This window comes from Colossoma macropomum, unplaced genomic scaffold, assembly GCF_904425465.1.
Source record: "Colossoma macropomum unplaced genomic scaffold, Colossoma_macropomum, whole genome shotgun sequence".
Classification (NCBI taxonomy): Eukaryota; Metazoa; Chordata; class Actinopteri; order Characiformes; family Serrasalmidae; genus Colossoma; species Colossoma macropomum.
This window is the reverse complement of record NW_023494803.1, coordinates 11352350-11371101: the sequence shown is the minus strand read 5'-3', so window position 1 is coordinate 11371101 and position 18752 is coordinate 11352350. Positions and strand designations below refer to the sequence as shown.

Here is an 18752-nt window from a genome sequence, read left to right as displayed (position 1 = left end):
TCAAAAATGATTCTTCTATTGTTACAGGCTTGACATTTTAACAATAGAAGAACCCTTTTTGCTGCTATATACAACCTTTTTTTTTAGATAAAGGTTCTATAAAGTACCATCTACAGCATATTCTCCAAAGAATCACTTAAACGTGCAAAGGGTTCCTTGAGTGCTCATGGTATTACATGGAACAATTTTCGTTATTAAAGAACCCTTAAAGAACTATCTTTTTTAAGACTACATCCGAGCTAAATGGAACACACCTTTAGATGGTGGTGTGCTGGTCAACCATCAAATGCATCCAGAATCAGTTACTGGTCACCTGTTACACCATTAGGATCCTTTACATTGTGAAATCAGCCCATCAAAAAAGCCAACACACATCATGAAACCACCAGAAATATTTACTTAATGGTTTCTAGGGTTTTATTTTTCAGCAGGTTGCAAAGTCTTCTAAAAGGCAGGACAACTTGTCCTGAAGTGAATCAGCTCAGGTGTGGACAGGTTCCACTGACCTACATTACACCAGCAGCCTAATCTCAGAGGATCAGTGCTTTACCGTGGAAGAAAACCGTTGGACACAGTTAGCACTGTCACAAAGTTAAGAGTGGAGTCGTTTTGAATTGCTGGAACACAGAAATGAGTATTAGGGTTGTTTTTATTATTACTAGTATCCTTCCTCCACTGCAGACTTCAGCACATTGCCTCATTAACTCCTTAACATTTCAGGCTTATTACACACTAAGGCTTATTATTTATTAACTACATGGACTTCAATGCAAACTAATGGAGCTTTTCTTAGAGAAGTGGGTAACAAAACTGGAAGGTCCCCAGTTTGACATGCCTGCTTTAGTCCATGTTTATAGACATCAGTGTGTCATCCAACGACAGAAACCACATAATGAAGAAATTACTTGACGTGGTTTGAGGCAAATGTGTATGATTTAGGCATGTAGTTTGCACAAACTCTCCTAAACTATTGCTTTAACCTCAAGTGGTTCCCAGACAGCTGGGAAAAAGGGACGTGCAAAAGCAAAAGTCAGATGACTTTACACGACATTTCTTATTCTAAAATGACATTATTCCTTCCTTCTATCTGTCCCTAGAGCTGCACTCCTCCCATGAAGATGCCTTAAGGGAAGGAATGTTCTTCTTTCTCTCCTCTTTGCTCGCGGTATGAGAGACGGTCTGGGTGTGCTTCTCACATACACTGATGGAACCATTCTTAAGCATGATTAATTATCATTAGAGACATATTTTGAAGCACCGCAGCTGTCAACTCATCACTGATTTGTCACTGCTCTCCTGAGGAGGAGTTTATGAGTGAGCATTAAAATATGAAGATATGCACTGTACTGGCTTACATGGAGACAGAACTCATTCTCGATGTTTATATTGTACATTTGTTTGATTCATGCATCATCATTTGATGCGTGTCCTATCAAAGAACCCAAGTATCATACATAAGCTGTGACAGACAGGAATGTTTAACAGTTTGCTACCAAGAATTGGCTTTATTTTATCGTTTACTGAAAACTAATGCAATATGACTCAGTTGTATCATTTACATCTATTTAACACTGAAACAAATAGGTTTTTTAAGGCTGGGTGAGCAAACAGTCTGTTGTCCATGATGAGGATCCCACAACTCTGCAGAACTACCAGGTGTGAAATTTAAGCATGTGGAGCTTAAACTGAGATTAAAACGCAAATGGATGATCAAACACTTAAACACTTGGATTTCCATGAGCAAACGTGTTTGAGAAATATAATTTGAGCAAAAATTGCCATTTGTTTCTGACAGCAGATTAAACAAAGCTAATCTTGGTACTGGTTTCAGACATTTGTATGGTCATCAGTGAGTTTGAAAACCAAAAAAGACAGAATCTGGTAATAGTGGAGTTTACATTTAAAGCCAGGCCACAGAATCTCTATTCTTTCAGAAAGCACTTGTCTATATTCTTACGCAGAGGACACATGTAAGATTAGGTCATGACTGCGCATCTGATGTGTGTGATTTTGAGATTTGGTTGATGTGGCTGATCCTCTAAAGCAATTTATCTGTTTCCATTTATCAAACAAAAGAATTTGCCACTGTTTTTCTGTTATTTCGGCAAATAAAATAGGCCTGCACATGCGCACAGATTTGTTTTTCTGCTGTGTCAGGAAGTAGGGTCAGGTATAGTTTACATGTAATAGAGTATATCCCATTTATATTACATATGTAAGTACTTTTATGTAGTAATAATATTCCCCATATGTATTATATATGTGTAAGTACCTTTATGTAACAATGTTCCATATGTATTATATACATGGAAGTATCTATATGTAATAATAACATGCTCCATATATATTACATATATATAAAACACCTTTATGTAATAATAATGTGCCCCTTAAATATTAGATATGTAATAATAATTTGCCCATTTGTATTACATATGTAAGCATATATGTATTATATATGTGGAAGTATTTGTATGTAATAATAATAATAATAATATGCCCCATATGTATTATATATGTGGAAGCATTCATACGTAATAATAACGTGCTCCATATGTATTATATATGTGTAAGTAATACATGTACAGGTAGTAATATATGTACAAACACAAACACGCTCACGAGGCTGTGATGCGGAGATTAAAAACAACGGAAAAGAAAACGCATGAAAAAGAAGCGGCTGCTGCGAGGCTGAAGTTTAAAAGCTCTTTGCTGCCACCTGCTGGAGTCTACAAGCACAACCACGTGTTTGATATATACGCTGATACACACATATCCGAATTTATCTACATATTAGCGGCCCGTCCTGTAGTGTCTGCACAGGAGTTCAGAACTGTCACCGGTATCAAGATGTAATATTAATGTAACTATGTTAAATGAAAAGTATGCATTGAGAAGAAAACAGCATACAGTCATCTTAAATTCATGTGAATGATTACCGCAGACTAAATATATACTGAACCACTTAACAACAGCAACGACGACAACAACAACAACCACAACAACAACAACAACAACAATAATAATAAAACTCATATCTTTTACCTACCACTTTTTTATTGCACAGCACACCAGGAGAAGTACATGCAGCAACAATTTAACAAATTTAATTGCTTTTTGTTCTACAGAGAGCTGACTTAGATCAGTTTAATGTTACATTTCCTTAAGATTTTCCATTTATGAATGTCAAATTTAGCCATTAACAGTTATTCATTATATAGTCTCTGTGATTTTCCAAAAGAGCAAATAATACACGTTTCCACATTAACTAATACGTTTCATTAATGTTACTCACAATAAAGGCGCTGAGGTTTATATGAGAGAAGAACTACGTCAACATAAATGCATATTAAATACGGCGCAGTGCGACGTAAGCCGGGCAGCTCGTGCGCAACACGTCACCTGCGGCAGACGAAAGCGGAAGTGTTTGTGGAAGATGGCGAGCAGCGCCAAGAGAGGATAAACCGGATAAACCGAGAGAAATTGGCGGCTTATAGTCACTAAAGGGTTTTAGAGAAATGAGGATCTGACACCTGAAACTATTAGCTCGGTTCAGCGGCTTCAGCGGCTTCGGACTGTTCGGTAAAAATGGAAGGAGTGAGTTTCACTCAGACTGACCGAGACCGAGAATCCTCCTACACTGTGAGTCTGTTTTTACACTCTTTACATTCACACAGCCGGAGACTAACCTACACCTTTATACACCTTTATACACAGAGAATCCTCCTACACTGTGAGTCTGTGTTTACACTCTTTACATTCACACTGCCGGAGACTAACCTACACCTTTATACACCTTTATACACAGAGAATCCTCCTACACTGTGAGTCTGTGTTTACACTGTTTACATTCACACTGCCGGAGACTAACCTACACCTTTCTACACCTTTCTACACCTTTATACACAGAGAATCCTCCTACACTGTGAGTCTGTGTTTACACTCTTTACATCCATACAGCTGGAGACTAACCTACACGTTTATACACCTTTATACACAGAGAATCCTCCTACACTGTGAGTCTGTGTTTACTCTGTTTACATTCATACAGCTGGAGACTAACCTACACCTTTACACACTTTTATACACCTTTATACTCAGAGAATCCTCCTACACTGTGAGTCTGTGTTTACACTGTTTACATTCATACAGCTGGAGACTAACCTACACCTTTACACACTTTTATACACCTTTATACACAGAGAATCCTCCTACACTGTGAGTCTGTGTTTACACTCTTTACACTGTTTACACTATTTACATTCACGCAGCCGGAGACTAACCTACACCTTTACACACCTTTAAACACCTTTGTACAGCTTTATGCACAGAGAATCATTCTACACTGTGAGTCTGTGTTTACACTGTTTACATTCACACTGCCGGAGACTAACCTACACCTTTCTACACCTTTCTACACCTTTATACACAGAGAATCCTCCTACACTGTGAGTCTGTGTTTACACTCTTTACATCCATACAGCTGGAGACTAACCTACACGTTTATACACCTTTATACACAGAGAATCCTCCTACACTGTGAGTCTGTGTTTACTCTGTTTACATTCACACAGCTGGAGACTAGACTACACCTTTACATACATTTTATACAACTCTGCACACCTCTAAACACCTTTAAACACAGAGAATCTTCCTGCACTGTGAGTCTGTGTTTACACTCTTTACATTCTCACAGCCGGAGACTAACCTACACATATATACACCTTTATATACCTTTATGCACCTCTAAACACCTTATACAGCTCTAAACACCTATACACACCTTTAAACACAGAGAATCCTCCTACACTGCGTCTCCATTTACACTGTTTACATTCACACAGCCGGACTCTTAGAGGCTAACCTACACCTCTAAACTCCTCTACACACCTTTAAACACCTCTACAGCTGGACACTAGCTTCACCTGTGATTATGAAAACAGGGTTTAGATGGTTAAAAAGCTAGAGATTTGTTATAGACTCCAGCACTCAATAGTTAGTGTAGCCCCAAAATACAGACTCTGTTCATTTCACTAGTGCTCTAACTAGTGTTCCAGCTAGTGTTCTAAGTACAGTGCCGTTTCCAAAAAAGTTGAGATACTGGCATCAAATTCAAAATGGGCATATATTTTTTCTCCATTTCAATATTTAATATGTTGCTATATGCTACATTTGAAAATCTGGCTCACTATATAGAACTCTATTATAGGGAACAGAATTAATTGGATGGTAATAAACGATTTTGTACAATAATGTTATACAGGTTTGCTTATTACTTACAACACAGTGCATAATGTGTATCTACATTAGGGTAGGGTATATCTTTTGTAAACTTCTTATTGCGGTGCATTGTGGGGCTGTTTAAGTGCACTAGATCTTCTGCACTTTTTCGGATACCATTACAAAATAGCGGAACCCCAAAATAGTGCACTATATAGTGAATAGGGCACAGTTTTGGACACAGCTTTAGTTTACTGTCTGTCTAGAATTCAGACTAGAGCACTTGCACTTGAGACTTGTCCCAAATGGCGTCCTAAGCCCCTTTGGTGACCTCAGCAGCATGTGGACATATGTTTGGAACAGAGGATCATGATATAATGTTTTTTTCTTTCCTAAATATGAGCTGATTTGCATAACCACAATGGCACAACTCAGATTCCAAGCACAACACAACCCAATGACAAGTTAATTTAATAAACCAATTTTAACTAACAAAAGCAATGTTGAACAAACACATTTGATTGGCCACACTGCATCGAGGGTACTCGTGCGTGCCCCTTTCTACTGTAAAGTGAGAATTGGGACAGAATGTGCTTGTTAATAGGGAAATATTTTCAAACTTTTAGACTGTGAGTGTACGGATATGTACCCTAGCTTTGTGGGGCATGCAGTTGTTAACACTGTTTCCTGATGTTTACAAAGCAGCATGCTAGAACATCACCAGTGCACAGAACTGTTGTTATAGCTACGGTCGTAAATAGAACACTTATACTTAGTTGATTGGTTAGTTAGTTAGTTGTTATAATCAGTGTAACAAGTAAAAAACAGAGCATTATAACTAGAACCCTTGCCTAGTGCATAGACTTTTGTTCATATTGTCACTATAACTCTTATGTTAGTGTAGGTCAGTAGCAAGACTGGGTACGAAACTTTTAGTTAGTGTGTGTGTTAAAAAGGAATTCCAATGACTTTTCACAATTATCTGCATAATTAAGTGATTCAGATGTAAACAGAGTTGTTCAGAGTGGTTTGGTATGAAATGCTCCATTCTAGAGAAACTTACCGAGTCAGAATTGTTCACAGTAGTGGTGATAAGAACCAGACGTCAACATCTAAAAGCTCCCTCACAGAAAGTTATTACATGAAATGGTTATAAATACATCGTCTGATGACTGAGACACTGTTTTATGATTATTTTAAGAAGATTTTGGCTTAAAATCCATTCATGGTGGAGGGATACATAACATGCAGGGTGTTGTGAGGCAAAATAGTCCCCAAAGAAAACATATTATTTCAGATTTTCCACTATTTTACCATCATCAACATAAACGTAAATAAAATGTCTATATTTGTGTTGTTGTCATGGCGATCCCTGGTTCCTATCACCACCATTGTAAAGAAATCAGAACCATTTCACACCAAACCACTCTGAATCACTCTAAATTCTGGAGGCACTATTAAAAATCAGTGGAATTCCTCCTTAACAAGAGCACTGATGTAGTGTTTACAACTTCGACCATGTCTTAAGAGTGGTTAATGTTCCAGCGAGAACTCTGACCACCAGTGTACACACTAGCCAAGTGACGTAGTTAGAACATAAGCATGTATAGTGGAGTTCTGCTTGTGATTTTGTATATACAAATACCTGCTGAAGGAAAACTTGTAAGCCACTCCCTCTCTCACTTTTACTTTCAGATAGCCCACATAAGGGCCTCAGTGTTGCTTACAGTCATATTAAGTGTCTTTGAATATTATTAAAGCATTTCTGTTCAGTTTGGTCTGTTTTTTTGTGTTTACTGTCGTTTGGCACACAGGAGAACCTCATTGGCACATTGCTGGCTATCTTTGGAAACTTGCTCATCAGCATCTCAGTGAGCATACAGGTGGGTGATGAGGTGACGTGCTTTCAAACAATGTGTTTTCCAGGCGTGTCCTCGGGCACACCCTCAGTCATGACATTACGCGGAAAGGAAAATAAAGGTTAGTGGGTGGGGCTGATCAGTTTAGTGTTTTGGTTCTTTTATTTGAATTGCAGGGCTGCAGATCTCTCACCTCACAATGACTCTTTATGAAACCGTAATGAAATCTTAAATTTCACCACCAATCATGAATATTTAAAAAATACACTAAAAAAACAATACACAAATTTTATATGCGATATATATCATGATATTTTGACACACAGACACAATACACTAATAGTGTCACATTTAAATAAGAGCTATTAAAACTATGAATACAGTTATTTTAGTTCACCTGTTAGGCCTGTTTAACACTGCACTAAATCCTAGTTATGCTCTCTCTGTATACAGGTGTTTAACATTCCGTATCATAGAAAAACACAATTTCCTCACTTTTAATTTTAATATATAAACAGTGGCAAAGTTTCAAACCACCATTTGCTCTCCAGTGCATACAGTTCAGTCCAGTTTAGCCCCGTCTATTCACACTGAAGCTATAAGGAGTGTTTCAGCATGGACTGCTTTTTGAATGAGGCACAATACAGAGCAGCCAATCAGAACAGAGCTCATTCATTTACATATTTTAGTCTTAAAGGCACAGTAACAGTAACAAAACAGTGTGTTTAACTATAAGGGATAAAGAGAGGTTGGAAAATGGTCATGTAGAAGTGAATAAAGACTGTTTTTGGTACATAACACCACAGAAACAACATAAGTAGACCTCAAAGAAAAGAATAAAATTAAAAAAGTAGAAGTGGGCCCTTTAACTACAATGTGCTCAGAAAAGTTTACCGCTTATCACAGTAACAGAATTTATTGCAGTAGTGATTAAATATCGTCATTTGGCCACCTCTACACGTTCGTAATATTATTAGAAGATGAAAAGTTGCTGGTGCTCGATTCTCATAAAACTGAATCTGTTTTTCCTTCCTTCTCTCTCTCTCTCTCTCTCTCTCTCTCTCTTCTCTTTCTCTTTCTCTCCCCCTCTCCCCCTCTCCCTCCCTCCCTCTTTATTACTTGCACAGAAACGCAGCCATGTGGTGCTGGCGGGCACTAAAGATCCGCGGCACTTCTACCGGACGAAGACATGGTGGAGTGGGTTCCTGCTGATGCTGGTGGGCGAGGGGATGCTGTTTGTGTCATATGCCTTCGCCCCCCTCTCTCTCATAGCCCCTCTCAGCGCGGTCTCTGTCATAGGTGAGTGATATATTGCTGCAGTGTTTAATAAATGCACTGAAAAAAGTTGTTAAATTTACAAGATTTAAATTTGTACATCGGTTCCACACAAATGAAATATATTACACCAATTTAAATTAAGTTAAATTACTTATGTACATGTGACATTTCATTTGTGTTGAGTCAGTGTACATATTTGAATCATGTACATTCAAAGCAAACTTTAAGCAACTTTTTTTTGGTGTGATACAAAGTAGTTACTGAATATTTTAACATTGGTACTGAATAATTTAAAGTACCTACTGAGTAATTCATAATAGTTACTGAATGATTTGTAGTAAATACTGAATAATTCAAAGTAGATACTGAATAGTTTATAGTGGTTACTGAATAATTTATGGTAGACACTGACTAATTCATAGTGGATGCTGAATAATTTACAGTAGATACTGAATCATTCATAAGGTTACTGAATTTATGGTAGGTACTGAATACTTCATGGTGGATACTGAATAATTTATAGTAGTTAAAGAAAAAATCATAGTGGATACTGAATCATTCATAGTGGATGCTGAATAATTTACAGTAGACACTGAATAATTTATAAGGGTTACTGAATTTATGGTAGGTACTGAATACTTCATAGTGGATACTGAATAATTTGTAGTAGATACTGAATAATTCATAGTAGTTACTGAATAGTTTACAGTAGATACTGAATAATTTGTAGTGGTTGCTGGATTTCATGGTAGATACTGAATAGTGGTTACTGAAACTGTCAGAATGACTGTTGATGGATCATGTTAACATTATAGAGCATTGTAGACCACTTACTTATTAAGTGATGCATTACCAATAAAAGCCCACATTGACATTAATGTAACATTTTTGAACAATTCTCTTCACAGCTAGCTGCATTCTAGGATTCCTGTTTTTGAGAGAGAAATGGAAGCCACAGGAGTTTTTGAGTAAGTCCTTCAGCTTTCCACAGTGTAATTCACTCAAACAACATGTAAATGATGCTGTAAGTGGATGCAAATGCCACGACTATCACTTTGAGCTACACTGCAGTGGTACAGTGGATGGAGGGATGTCCATTTAAGTGCTGAAACACAGCCATAGCCATTAGCTCTGAGTTTATTAGCCAAAAACATTTGTTTTAATGGCTGTTTTGGAATCTGCAGCAGTCCTTGTTTAGTAAAAATCTACTTTACACCAAAAAAATGTACATCCACTCAAATTTACACCCACTCCAAATGTAGTCGATTAAGAACATGATTAGTGCTTGAAGTTAGTTTGTTTTGCACTGGAGCTACAAAGCTAATTTAGCTAGCAAGAATTGGAAGCTTATGGAAAGAGCATAGCATGTTAACTGCAGGCCCAAATTATCACACATCCACATCAAACTGTGTGAAGTTGTTCAGTATCTCTAATAGACATGATTCTGTTTATTCTGACACTGTATGACTCACTGTTATCCGTAAACATGAACTAAAGTACAGACACAATTCAGGCTTCAAGATGCTAGCTATGCTCACGTACTTCGCTCCAGGTTTATAGATAACAGAGAGTCATACAGTGTCAGAAACCAAATAATTAATTCTAATTACAAATGTTTAGAGATACTGAACAGCTTCACATAGTTTGAGAAGGGTGTGTGTGATATCTTAGACCCACAGTTAGCACCATGCTAAGCTTCTGTTACTTCAGATGCTAGCAATATTAGCCTCGTAGCTCCAGTGCACTAAACACGTCTTGCCTGATTGAATACATTTGAGGTAAGTGGGATTCCTTTGAATAAAAGAGCTATGATGGGATGGACTGTTTGAGACTTTTTACCCATAATGACTGGTGTTTTTCTTGTGTTTTCAGAGCGCTACATTTTATCATTCCTTGGTTGTGCCTTGACCGTCGGGGGCACGTACCTTTTCGTGACGTTTGGTCCGAACTCTCATGAGAAACTGAACGCAGAAAACATCGTGAAGCATCTGATTGGGTGGCCTTTCCTCCTGTACCTGGTGAGACTTCAGTTCGTGCTACAGACAGTACAAAATAATAAAATAAAATGATACAAATGAACATGCTTCCTGCAGTGTGAAAAAGGTAACATATTAAAACTAACAAAATGTATTTATTTATTTTTTTAAATTCACTAAAATAAAGTATTTTTTTCTGTTTATCAGCTGCTGGAGATCATCACCTTCTGCCTGATTCTGTATTTCTATAAACAACGCAATGCTAACTACCTCGTGCTCATTCTGCTGCTGGTGGCGCTGCTGGGTGAGGATATTCTTTACTGTCACATGTGACCGTTTCATGGTTTTATAAAATATTCACAATAAATAGTCATTTCACAAAATAAGTGAGGAGTTGTTGAGGATCAGTAAGCATGTTTGAGTGTGCATTATGTTAAAGGGGCGTTCCAACCTAAAATACAATACCCAGCATGCATTGTACAAATAAGCTCATCCATTCAGAATCCACTCACAGAGATAAAGACATGCAGGCTGCTAGTATAGCCACAGATGTAGAGGCTAATGTACATTCATTACATTTGGCTTCCTTCTACTTTAGCCAGCCAATGGGGAGAACATTCTGTTTTTTCCCTCAAGTATCCGCAGTAGCTTTGCACTGGAGCTATGAGGCTAATGTAGCTAAAAAGTAATGGAAGCTGATACCCCACCAATTAGCATGGTGTTAACTGCAAGCCTAAATCATTACACACCCACCTCAAACCAAGTGGAGTGATCTTTAATAGAGTCTAATAGACTTAGTAACTGTGTGGAGTTGTCCACCTCAAAAGTTCCTCCCACCTTCAAGACGCATCATCAAAAGGGTTTTTTCTTTAATCTGGAAAATCTCACTCTAGAGACTACTGCAGCACTGTTGTAGTAGGAGAGCAGGCTTGTTTACAACTGATTTTGTGGTAGTTATTTTTTTGTTTTGCTCAAAGTGTCCCTTTAACTTTAGCTTTTATCTGTTATTAATCATAAGAAAACCTTGTTTTTTTGTTGTTTTGTTTTGTTTTTCAGTTTTTATTTATTTTTTCCTCTCAAAGTTTGAAAGCGACAGCTGTCTTGCATTATGTGAACATTTCTTCACAAATGGATAAATAGAAATTTTGAAAAGCCAACTTTAAATTACATTAGCATATATTAAGAGCACTTCTCTTATAATGGTAGCATTTTGGAGATATGGGCCTTTCTTACATTTCAGTCCTTAAGGATGATATTATTTGCATTAATGTCATTATCCTGTAAAATTACAGTAAATTGTGCGCTACTAGTTGCATTACTTTCATAATAATTTACTATTCCATATTAAGAGTAATTAACATTAATGTAAGTATATGTCTAAAGATTACTGTGATGTACCTGCATGCTGCTGTACACTTACAGTAATAAGCTGAGATTAATGTACACTAATAACTGTAATTTATGGTGAATTTACATATTATAAATTGACTTTTCATTTTACCAGACTTATATGTTATATTTAAAATAAGTAAAATGGAAAAATCAATGAACACTATGTTTTTAGTGTTTTGCACCTATTTGTTTAACTTTGCTTATCATTTTCACAAACATGACCAAAAACTCACACCTGGCAACATCAATAAACAAACTTTTTATATTGTGTTGCAGTATTTAAACATTAAAAGGCAAAACCTTTATAGTTGTTAAAACACCAGTACCAGAATTGTAAGAATAAAAACATCTAAAATTGGTTTTATTCAATTGTTTACACATTTTTAAATCAGTTGCTGTCACATCCCATCATGCTGTGCAGTGCAGCTCAACATCAGCCTCACAGTAATTTGCTGTTATTACAGAAAATACTTTAAGATGAGTTAATCTCACAATACACAGATGAATACAGTATTTTAAATTTTGTGCAGCCAAAGACTAAGAACTCTTAGTTCCTGAGTTATTATAATATTGTATTACTAATAAAAGGTGAACTGGACTCCCTTTTCCTTGTGTTATCGTAACAACCCTCTGATCTTTGCCCTTTAGGTTCTGTGACGGTGATCACAGTGAAGGCAGTGTCTGGTATGGTGGTCCTCAGCATTCAGGGGTCACTCCAGCTCAGCTACCCCATCTTCTACGTCATGTTTGTCTGCATGGTGGCCACTATCATTTTTCAAGCATCGTGAGTTCATCCTTTCTCTTTGCATTCAAAGAAATGTTGTGTTTTTAGTTTTTTAGCATCTTTAGTTTTGCACTGGAGCTATAAGGCTAATGTAGCTAAATAATAATGGAAGCTGATAACTTACCAATTAGCATGGAGCTGACTGCAGGCCTAAATCATTATACACTCACCTCAAAGCACGTAGAGCCGTCCAGCATCTCTAAGGCTACGTTCACACAACAGGTAAAAGCGGCCCAAACCTGATTTTCTCACCAAATCTGATGTTTTTGTTTGGCTTTTCACAATATCTTTTAAATATGACCTATATGTGAAAGGCCACACTCCTAAACTGACCCGCATGCGCAAGAGAACAATGCTTCACATAGCTTTACGTGGCTCTTCCAGAGGTGTACAGTCATGACCGTCAACCAGCGCCAGTCTGCTCAGTTTCATCTTTGCCAGCATCACAGGAGCGAACATGAAGCTTCACTGACTGACAGCTGGGCTCATCACCCAGAATGGGCTCAAGCTCGCCGTAAAAGGGCTCAGTCACTTCTTTGGTTCGCGTGCTCGGATTCTTTAAACTTTCAGACTTTTAACTGTTGTTTGACGCTGCAGCCTCGTTCTCCTATGGCCGCATTCAGTCATTTCTTTCAATATCTCTTTGAACACAGAGGATGAGTCTCTTACAAATTTTTCGTACAGAAACATCACCTCAAATGATTACAAGTTCCCGTCAGCGCAAAATTATGACAAATGTCGAGTTAGATTGACGTAAAGATTTCAGTACCACATATGAAAGCGTCTCAAATCGGAATTGAAAATGTCAGATTCAGTGTGTTTGTTGCTGTTTACACTGACATACAGATAACACACAGGTCACATCTGAAGGAAAAGATCAGATTTGGGCCACTTTTACGTGCTGTGTGAACACGTGTTATATAGCTAAAAACAGCAGCAGCCATCTAAAATTTTTTCACTAGAATGAAATATTTTTGAGGACTTCTGCCTCTGATGGTTTCTCACATCATTTGATTGGCTCGGTGCAAAATTCCACTCGGATATATCAACATTATGTATGATTCAAAGCTTGAGCACAGATTAACCAGAGTCCCCATCAAGCCCAAGACTAGATTTAAGATGAGTTTTGGGACATTTCCTCTGGTCTAAATATGGCTGTGATCAGTCCCCCATTTCCCTGAGTTTCGTGACACGTCTGATAGATGTTGGTTTATTTATTTATTTGTTTTTCTGTTTTTTTCCAGATTTCTAGCACAAGCTTCCCATTTGTATGATTCCTCCCTCATCGCCTGCATCAACTACATCTTCTCCACAGTGTTTGCTGTTGCTGCAGGTAACACCAGTGAGGAACCTTCGGGAAAGCTTCCGTTTAAAGAAACTTTCAAGTGCTATAGTAATACTCTTATTTCATTAAGTTTTGATTGAAATCAAATTGGTTAAGATCCTAAAACACCCAACGGAATATTTTCCAATCAGGGTTGTTTTCTCTGTGGTATCTAGGTAGATACAGCCAAGCGAGCTCTCCCATTGGTTAGGACTTAAGGAGCTGGACTGAAGGCCTTACACGTTAGATTGACTACCAACATAATTAGAAAGTAACAGAGCAATCAACCAACCACACTTAGATTTATAGTGGGACCAATTTCAAGTGAAAAAACATCAGTCTAGGCCTTCTGGAAGTTCTAGATATGTCAGTGACTGTGAATATGAGTCACAGTCTAAGCAGGTTCCGGTGAGTTGTAAGGAATGGAAAACAGCGGCGGCAGCTCTATGCAGAACTCTGGAAGAGTCACTGTAAAACTGATATATAAGCTCAGATATATGTAACGCATGTAAACATATGTGTTCAGTGTCCATATAGAACTGCCAGAATATGTCCATGTGCTGCTGCAATAGCTTCGTGCTAACATAATATTGCAAATCCCAACAGCTTTTATTTTACTTTTGTTTTTATAGTCTCACAACTTGAGCTGTTTTCTTTATTCTCTCAGGTTATCTTGAACTGTGTGTCCACTTCTAAAACAATTTGAATTACAATTGCTCATACAAAAGGTGATATATAAATAAAGAATTAATGATTTTTTTGGTCATGATGTAAATTTTCTTTTTTCTTTTTTTTTAATTTAATTAGGAGCCATATTCTATCTGGAGTTCAACCACGAGGATATCTTGCACATCTGCATGTTTCTGCTGGGGTTAGTAAGAAATGTGTGATATTCTGAACTCTAAGCTGAGTCTGTAAATGACTAGCGTAAGCTTAATTTTGCTTGGTTCTTTCCCCAGATGTGCTGTGTGCTTCCTTGGAGTGTTCTTAATCACCAAAAACAAGAAGAAAGCCAAAGCATTTGAGCCTTACGTGACCATGGACATGGTGAAAGGTGCCAAACAGCTACTCATAACAGTGCAGTAACATTCGACTGACAGAAACTGCTTTCTTAACTCTCTATAATTTTGTGCATTTCTTAGCAGTTTTACTACTTTTCACAGTTCGTTCAACTTAAATGTGACATTTTTCTGTTACTTTTAGTGCATAATTTCTATTTATTTGAGGTTTTTGGGAAAAAAAATGGTGCCCCAACTGCTGCACAGGCCTGAGTTTTACGTTTTTATTTTTTATACAGTATGTGTATTAAAATGCACAGTTGTGAGGACATGTTAACTCATTTCCACTTATTTTTAACAATACACGTAATTCGTCCAGGGGCACCCAAACTTTTGCATACAACTGTACATTTCATATATCTATTTTTCATATGTAGCTAGCTAATTTTGTCTATTATACCAGGATAAGCCTTGTGGTTTGTGCTGTCGTTAGTGAATGGGTAGACTTCTACCACTCTGTCTAGAGAACGAAAGGCGCATAGTGCTACCTAGTGTACTGAAGTGGCAGTTGTTGAAAATTCAAGCCTTTGCCACTAATACCACATTGAGGAACAGAATGACAATCTTTTTTTTTTTTCTTTTTTTTTCCTTTTTGAAAACAAAGGCGCATCAGCGCTCTTGGAAAAATGTTTGATTTCAAAAATAATTGTTATTGTTTTATGGCACAGGCCTAGTTTAGCACATTTCTAGACCAATGAAACAACACATTTAGGGAAGGAGTGCAGAGGGAAACTACATGGGGAAAAAATGATAATACCAACATACATTGGACAAAAATATTGGGACGCCTACACATTACACTTACAGGAGCTTTTCTAAATCCCATTCTAAATCCAGAACAGGGCCTTCCCCAAACATTTCCAACAAAGTTGGCCGCATAGAATTGTCCGAATATTTCTTGTTCTGCTGAAGAATTAAGATTTCCCTTCACTGGAACTAAGGGGTCTGGGTCAACCCCTGAAAAACTCGGCAGCCCCACTCTGTGAGTTTGTGTGGTCTACCGCTTCATGGCTGAGCTGTTGTTGCTCTTAGACACTTCCATTTCACAGTATGACTGAGGCAGATCTAGCAGGACAGAAATTTCACAAACTGACTTGTGGCAGAGGTGGTATCTTTGGACAGTGCACCTGAGCTCAGTAATAAGGAGGGGTCCCAATATTTTGTCCATATTGTGTATACTATACTGTATTATACTTTGTTAACCACACTGGATTAAACTGAGCCTAGCAAACTCCCTACCATATTACAGTATAGCTCTTCTGTAGCTTAATACTTATTTGAAATGTACAAATGTTCATCTTACAAATGTATATCAATCTGTAAAAGTCTGTATATAACAGTTATTACATTATACATTACTCAGTCCTACATATGAATAGGTATTCATATCTGCATATGTACAGACATTCACACTTTCACAATGGCCCTTTATTACTCTAATCTGTTGACTGTATTTTTATTTTATTTGTTCTTTTCTTGTCCAGTCTGTTTAGTGTGTTATATGTCATACTTGTGTCACTCAACAAGACAAATTCCCAGTATGGGCAACATACTTGGTGAAATAATGTGATTCTGATTCTGGTGTAGTATATAATTTCCTTGTCGTTGTCGTTGACACAGGTATTCCAACCATTCATGAGAAAGGCTGGGCTGTTCAGCCGGACTACAACGGCTCTTTCTCCTATGGAGCACTCGTAAACAACGACGGCGTGGCACCTGCAGCACTACCACCAATGAACCACGAGAATCTGGCTGTGACCCCCGGCCCTGGTCACCCGTACCAGACATCGGAGCTGAAGAAAGACTGACCACTCTGCTGACTACATAACCAGGAACTAATGGAATAACTTTAATGCAGTTAACAGTCATTGGAAGCCAGGAGCCACCAATTAGCAGTGTCGCTTGCATGTTGCTAATTGGTGGCTGCTCATTTTCATTAGTGTAAGCTTTTTTGAGTGAACTTCTGCATTCAGACAATACAAGCATCCACCTTTCTGGTCACTTCAGTCAAGGACAAGACTTTGATTCCGTCAGACTCTAGAATGTTCAAACTATTCCGGAGCATGTAGAGCATTCCAAAAAAAGGTTCTGGAATTTCTGGACTGCTGTAGAAGCTCCAGCTGAGAATTAAGGCAATTAAACTGTTCCAGGTTTGGAACTACTGTGGGCCGGAGCGCAAAAGCAACTCCAAAAAGCCTTTATGAGGATCAGCACTGTAAGCTTAAAGGAATAGTGCTAGTGTGGCTAATGGAAGGTAGTAGAAGCTAGTTTTCGTTCATTGTTAGCTCAACATTACCTTTTTTGACTAAGCTGTTCCTTTTAATGTTTTCACTGTATTTTAATCGCAGCCAAAGAGAGCTTGATTCTGACGTATGATAACTGACAAAGATTGTAGTGGGAAAATCACAGGAGTGGAAAGATTGTGAAGTAATTTTAGCGTGATTTTACTTACTTTTCCTTAAGGGCTTTTTAGCCTGAGTCATACTACACTGGAGAAATCATTCACGATATGTGAAGCTGGTAAATTTATTAACTCAGAAATATATTTAAGTTTATATATTAAGTTGATTTATTTCTATTTTTTGTTGTTGTTTCAGTAAACAATGCGAAAGCTCCTTCACTCTTTCTCCAAAGCTTAACTGTTTTGGAACTGGCATTTTCTCACCAGCGAGCTGCACATAGTTGGTTGAAAAGAGCAACGTTTAAGTAATGTTACAAATTGCGCACATGACCCATACATCAGTTACATGAAAAATTTCCAGAAATTTGGATCATTTAAAATCAGAATATTTGCACAGATGTAAGAAATTTTTTTTTCTTTTTTTATTATTTAACATTATTCAAACACAGCAACTGCGTGAACATTTCACGATGAACAGACCAATAGAAGTGCTTTAAAACGACTTGGAATAAAATCTTTCTACATGCATTTGCTTTAAGAATTAATGTTTTGCCCTCTCTTGTAAAGGTTACTATTTTGGAGATACTCGTTTTTTTTCTTGTTGTTTTTAGACCGTGAGGGCTGATATGCGATTGCACATATGCACATATTTTTTCTTTTTCCATGTCTTTTCTTTGCCTTCTTTGTGCCTTATTTGTCTGTGGTGTCAACTTTCACAGTGCCTGTGTTTACCATCTGCTGTGGATAAAAACGCATGGATTTCATGCTCAAAAATACTGACAAGAAATATTATATTTTTATGTCCTGATGCTGTAAAACTCCACATTTACTATTTGCTTGTTACAAACCTTATTCGCCTCAAGAAAGGCTTACAGTTTGCCTTGTGATTTGAGTCTTGCGAAGCTTAGCGAGCTAACTTTAAGCTTAGTTCAAGCTAACACTGGATTTTTTTTTTGTCTCACAATGGTGGATCACTTTTTAGCAGGCTACATCACCATGTTGCATGTCTAACCCGCTCCAGGGCCGGTTGAATTTGGGATCACAGATTGTAAAGAGCTTATGGACCTGACCAATCGGGGACAGGCTTCTGATGTAGATGGATCTTTCCTTTGTTTGTGGTGTTTCTGGCATCAGTCCTGTGACAAATATCACTTTCCAGTGGTACCAAACGGTACTGCACAGATATGAAGAATATAAAGCGGTCGTTACTCCTGTAAGCATTAATACAGTGGCCGTTATAAATGCTTCACTTTTTACAAATTTGCTTATTATGATTTTCTTTTCCTTCATTGAGAAATAAACCACTTGACACTTCCCCATGTTTCATGTGACTGTCATGAAGATCACACAGTGAATGTAATGCAGAGTTAATGTAGAACTGCTAAGTCACCAACATTTAACCCTATAGATTGGCACACAAACTGGTAGTCACCATAGCAACACAGACAACAATCTCGCTT

The 18752-nt window shown here is 37.6% G+C and overlaps 1 protein-coding gene across 2 annotated transcripts; it reads left to right on the top strand.

Annotated features, from left to right (window-relative positions):
* Positions 1–3411: 3411 nt before the first annotated feature.
* Positions 3412–17948, top strand: nipal3 (NIPA like domain containing 3). 2 transcript variants are annotated; one of them, XM_036593738.1, is made up of 11 exons: positions 3412–3642; positions 7035–7103; positions 8207–8378; positions 9266–9325; positions 10230–10375; positions 10541–10637; positions 12374–12509; positions 13754–13842; positions 14641–14704; positions 14793–14887; positions 16512–17948. In XM_036593738.1, the coding sequence occupies exons 1-11, from the start codon at positions 3589–3591 to the stop codon at positions 16697–16699; spliced, it is 1170 nt and encodes a 389-aa protein (XP_036449631.1). In that variant the 5' UTR covers positions 3412–3588; the 3' UTR covers positions 16700–17948. The 2 variants fall into 2 exon arrangements, with proteins under 2 accessions (XP_036449631.1, XP_036449632.1); XM_036593739.1 differs by lacking the exon at positions 3412–3642 and adding an exon at positions 4797–4811.
* The last annotated feature ends 804 nt before the right edge of the window (positions 17949–18752 follow it).

Coding starts and splice junctions, on each gene's coding strand:
- nipal3 (XM_036593738.1), top strand. CDS start 3,589: ATGGAAGGAGTGAGTTTCACTCAGACTGACCGAGACCGAGAATCCTCC. Junction 3,643..7,034: donor ACCGAGAATCCTCCTACACT/GTGAGTCTGTTT, acceptor TTTGGCACACAG/GAGAACCTCATTGGCACATT. Junction 14,888..16,511: donor GACCATGGACATGGTGAAAG/GTGCCAAACAGC, acceptor TCGTTGACACAG/GTATTCCAACCATTCATGAG.